The sequence below is a fragment of the Papilio polytes genome, unplaced genomic scaffold (assembly GCF_000836215.1).
Source record: "Papilio polytes unplaced genomic scaffold, Ppol_1.0 DF824091.1, whole genome shotgun sequence".
Classification (NCBI taxonomy): Eukaryota; Metazoa; Arthropoda; class Insecta; order Lepidoptera; family Papilionidae; genus Papilio; species Papilio polytes.
In genome coordinates this window covers 26389-31825 of record NW_013525113.1, presented here as the reverse complement: position 1 = coordinate 31825, position 5437 = coordinate 26389, and the positions used below count along the sequence as shown (strand labels likewise).

Below are 5437 nucleotides of genomic sequence, written 5' to 3'. Positions count from 1 at the left end.
ACATCAACCCCGATATAGAGTAGAATATCAGTTTCCACCCGATAGCGGTCTCCGCTAGCAAACCTGACAGCGGCATCGCTATAATTGTTCCCAGTTGCGATCCTGAGAAAAAAATGTTGCGATCTCATAAAATGTTTAGTTTAGATTAAAAATCCTTCTCTATTATATGCTTAATCTCAAATGACGCGGACTTTATGAGGATGTTCCTCGTTGCCTCTCCTGCAACAGTCAGAGCTGATCTATGCGCTCAATAAGAAACCCAATGTGGTTACTAATTATATGATAACGGCCAACTTAGCAATTAGCAACAGAATCAGAATTTAAGTGATAAATTCATCACGTACCGCCGTAGATGATACCGGCGAGCGTGGTACGCTCCTGCGCGGGCAGCCAGCGACCGAGCAGTGTGTGCGAGGCGGGGAACAGGCACGCCTGCGTCAGCCCCATCAGCACGCGACACGCGCACACCACCGGCCACCCGCCCTGGAACCAATCACCACTAACTTGCTCAAAAATTATTTAAGTAGAACTTTTTCAACTACAATTGTCTCACTCTTGAGTTGTGTCATTAAAATTTTTGGACAATTTGTATGTTACAGGAAAATACAACATTATAAGAGACGTAGACGTAGGTACCAAATAGGAAAGCGTGGGCAGCAAAGCGCAGATGAGACCGTTGGCGAGCAGCGCTACGAGCAACACTGGCTTACCGCCGTAGCGCTTGGCCAGCAGCCCCGCCGGGATCTGCATCAGCGTATAACCCCAGAAAAACGACGAAAGGATCAGCCCCTGAATGTTCTTATCCCATTCGTATATCTGCAAATAAAATTATTTTTAAACTTTGGTGTTTATCGTCCCTAAATAAAACTAATAATTTGGGAGTGTACCTATTCCTTTCGCTTAATTTAACAATGAATACTTTGAAGTGACGTTTGTACAATTCAAATACCGCATAATTAGCCTTAAGACTTAGATTATTGTCAATATATGAACAGATTGTATTTTAGGAATAGAATAATTATCGTTATCTCTTATTTACACGACATATGTAGCTTGTCATGTAAATAAGAGATCACATGATTGCTGGAGGCAGTTATGATTCCTAATGTGACGTAACTATCTTTAATTCTGAAATCTATACTATTATAATAAAGCATAAACACACACTTCTTTGTTGCCTAAGATGTGAGCAATTACAGCATATTTTTGAATAATTATTTTCGTAATAAAAAGCCCTACACTTACGTCATGCTTTAGACTATGAATTTTAACGCCATTAAACATAGGGGGTTAATATTTTGGATAAAAACCCTAATGTGCCACCAAAATTGCCATAGTAAGGTAATTTGTATTTTGACATTTGCAATTGAATATTAAAATAAAATTTTAATAAGTTTATGCGGATGAAGTCGCAGGGGAACAGCTAGTATTTAAATAAAACAATGCACCTGAGACACTCATACCCACGCTTACAACTCATATGATTGATTTGTGCAGCCAATCTGTATAACATCAAACGAAGGACAAGGGCTCCACGTTTTGCTGATGATGGTAATGATGATCTTGATAACAGTGGAGATGACAAAATAGTTGAAAGTGCTGCAGTGTACCGTGATGCCAGTGCTTTTGCTGCGCGTGTGGTCCGTCATGGCGAGCACGGCGACGGCCATGCTGCCGCGTGCTATGAACAACGAGATCATGCAGAGACACATGCACACACTCTGTAAGTGCCGCACGCCGAACCCGTAGCCTGCAAACACACAACATTGCATACATAAATTATAAGCAAGCTTATATTCCGACCTCCGCAACATGGATCGTCTCTTGCATTTTGTACATTGCTGTGCAGACTGTACTGTTGATGAAATTGCAGACGTAGGAAAATGCAAAGTCTTATGCAATTGTCTACGATTTTTACCCGAAAGGAATAGACAGACCTCGAACTACATTCCCGAATTAATACAGAAAGTAACACAAATAATAAAAAATAATTTTTACTTTCAGCTTTGCTAAGTTTAAGGTTCTAGTCGGGATACAGTGTGTTTGTGTCTGTGAGTGTGTACGTGATAGCGCAGTAATGAGCGATAGTTTGGTAGACGCTGCGTCTCCAGCAAGCTTACGTTATCATAATAAAGTGCGCAGTCAAGGGGCCTGTCTCGTGTGATGTCGCTAGGAATGGTCGCGTGTGTCACCGCCGCAGGGGCGTTGCCTGACACCGTCATCTGACAACGTGACGAAGCGTCACGTGCCCACGTAATCTAGTGTCGCATTATATCAAAATTTTCAGTCGCGTGAAGAAGCTGACTAACCAGCCAACAAACCCTATGCTTATTTTTTTATAAGGAGACGTTAAAAGCTGTTTAAATTTTAGACATGTTATGAACATCCATAATCTTTCGTGTAATTATTTATCTATGTGGGTGGGCATTTTGGATTAGTACTCTTTGAAAATGTGACTTTTTTTAATTTCATTGACTGTAAAACACGAAACGATGCGCAAGCGGAGCTTTCTACAGTAATTCTGCGGAGAAACATAGGCATTATTGCAGTTAATTATTCATCCAAACGCAGCCGCAGCGGACAGTATGAATGAAACACTTTAAACCAAAAAAACAAAGTTATCGGGAAGTAATAAGACTCGTGAAAATAATACATTGTTTACAGAAAGATTTCGAATTCAGTAAATGACCTATTTTTGGTTGGACAAAACCAAAAGTTTTCAGTGAAAAAGCGCATTTTTAATGCATATTATCTAAAGCTAATAAAGAAGCAATAGGCCCTGCACTGCAAAAACAGATCTGTGGGAACTGTGGGAACGTTACCTGTCAGCGCAACACCGCACATTGTGAACAAAGCAAATGAGTACAATAATGAGAGATGGAATTGATTGACAAAGTACTTATACTATCACAATAGACTTATAGTTCCTATACATAGTTACGAAGAGATCAATGAGAAGACTCACACGAAGTGCAGCAGTAAACAGTACACGAAGTAAACAGTACAGTAACATGCAGTAGGACAACACAATGACGTTATACTTTACATTTGTTTCTGAGGCGTTCGGAGATCGTCCCAAACTTTCCTTGGCATTTATTTTCGGTAACCATTTTTGGTATATTGTTCGACCTCACACTACAGGTACGCCTTAGGGAATAATATAATTATTGTAGTTCACTGCAAAAGTAGCATTCCATGTGCAAATAAATAAACACGGCAATAAAATAATTCAAACGATAATCAGCGTTATTTTTGGTAAGTTTAAGTTCATAATGCTGAAACCATTTTTCAAATTTCATTGACGTAACGAAATGTCAAGCAGTAATGCCGCGTGATCCAGAAGTAAACAAGTGATTGTATATAAAGATAACTTTGTGTTTAATTGCGTTTACTTTGAAACTAATTTTAGACTCGAGACTACGTTTAGCTTTGCTAATGTTTGCATATTTATTCTAAGATTTCACGAAGTTGAAATACTCACAATTAAAAATATATTTTTATTTATCTTCAATCGACAAACCTCATTTACCTCTTTTAGGAAAAAGGAGTTCCTAGAATAGTCTTTCATAGGAAAGGAGGCTGCGATTACAGTATCAGTTAGTGATTTCCACAGTCCCTTCTTTTGGGAGTCGGAGTTACCCTGGCGTACAACAACTACCGCTGCAACATTCACCTTCTACGAATACATACCTATCGATATATTACTCTTCTATAGAATCTACCGCTGACATTACGGCAAGTACTTTAGGCTCGAGATTTTCTTTCCATTTGTTTTATAATAGTAAAAGTAGTACGCCATTAATTGAATGATACGTAAACCTTATTACTAATAATAAATATAATACGTTAAAATGTAATTCTTCAAAAGTCCAATTATAAAACCACTGCCTTCCTGGACCTAGATCTAAGCGGCGGCGGCGGCAGCAGCGGCAGCGGCGGGCGCTCCCGGCACTCACAACTCGTATTTGCACTTGAGTGCACATCGCACACTGCCCGCGGTGTGGTGTTTACTCTCATAGGATTCCATTATTTATGTATCAACATAGATTTAAATTCGCTTCCCGCATGTCGTATATCGATCGTATATCGTACAACAAATTGTCACTAAGGTGGGGGAGGGGGAAAGGTTACTTGTATTGCATAGGATGTTAACGGTAGTAAATATCTCCGTGGTAAAAATTGCACATATTCAATGCTGTTACCGGTTTGATAAATATTCTTTACTATCTTAAACTTTCATATGATAAGTCAGAAATTATTTGTATTTGCTTATACAAGTAAATTTTCCGAAGAGGCTTTCTTTGACGGAAGTTTCCATTCAGTGTAGAGATTAGGGCAATATATTACACTATTTTTTATCTAAGAAAGCGACAGGTACTTTGCTCGTCACTGTCGGTGTGTATAAACAAGTTGCGAATGTTTGCTTGCGCTCTGGCCGCAGGCAGCCTGGGAGGCTGTCGCCTTTCGCCTGTCGCCTGTCCCCAGTGCGGCAGACACCACTGGAAACGTTACTGGCCGCTGCACGCGGCGCGGCGACTGTCAACACCGGAGTCACTTGTAGGAACCACGAAATTAACATGAACACTCAATATGCAATTTTGAAAAAAAAAAATCACTATATTTAAGCATATCCGTTCATGGAAAATGCGTCCTAGCAATTAAATAATATAGAAATGATGTTGCGAGAACAACAATGTTTCTTATAAAGCTGCAGGATACAGCCTGAACCCGCCCGCAGGCACACGCAATCGGTCGCTGTAAATCTTACAAGCTTACATTTTGCAGTAGGTACTGTAACAGCAAATATATACATGACGTTTACTTTACTGTCCAACTTATATTCATCTTTTCATCCAATTAAATAAAATATCAATTAAGCTTTTCCCTGACTGAAATAAGTGACGCAACGCAAAAAGACGGTCGCGCATTTGCATGCAAGTGATTAGAGCCTCGTGCTATGATTGTATGTATTTAGTATTGGAAATAATCAATCCAGCCGCTGGCATTAATGAATAGAAACCAACTATATTTTATTGACTCTATTTAACTTTTTCGATTGTTTTGTTGACCTTTAAAACAATGGTCATTTCTTTGCCGAAATACAGAGAAAAATCTCTTGTATGTTTCAAAAGAATATATATATCGTTGCCGATCTAAATATGATATCGCGGACTATGTTTTGGATTTAATTACAGGTGTTTTACGGGAACCATTTCAGTGGTCTGATTAATCAATCTAATGGGAATAAATGGTAAAAATGAAACAGGCTTAAAACACGACGGCTGTCAAGTCAATGTAAAGAGATAATTGTAGCATTGTTGTAGTCTAAGGGTGAGTTGCACCATATCGCCGGTTACCGTTAAAGTTAAAATTATTTGTAACAGTAATATTTGGAATAACCTTAAAATTTAATAAGGATGAGTTACATTAACTAACT

General features: G+C 38.9%; 1 protein-coding gene across 1 annotated transcript in view; it reads right to left on the bottom strand.

The window, feature by feature from the left end:
• The window catches only part of LOC106099932 (putative inorganic phosphate cotransporter), a 5504-nt gene extending 2369 nt beyond the window's left edge, over nucleotides 1-3135 (bottom strand). Inside the window, exons 1-5 of the mRNA XM_013278625.1 lie at nucleotides 3047-3135; nucleotides 1611-1750; nucleotides 637-816; nucleotides 345-483; nucleotides 3-102 (exon numbers count right to left, since the gene is read on the bottom strand). Of these exons, the coding sequence (XP_013134079.1) occupies nucleotides 3-102; nucleotides 345-483; nucleotides 637-816; nucleotides 1611-1750; nucleotides 3047-3110 (623 nt within the window). The 5' untranslated portion in view covers nucleotides 3111-3135. The remainder of the gene's footprint in view (nucleotides 1-2; nucleotides 103-344; nucleotides 484-636; nucleotides 817-1610; nucleotides 1751-3046) is intronic.
• Between the last annotated feature and the right edge of the window lie 2302 nt (nucleotides 3136-5437).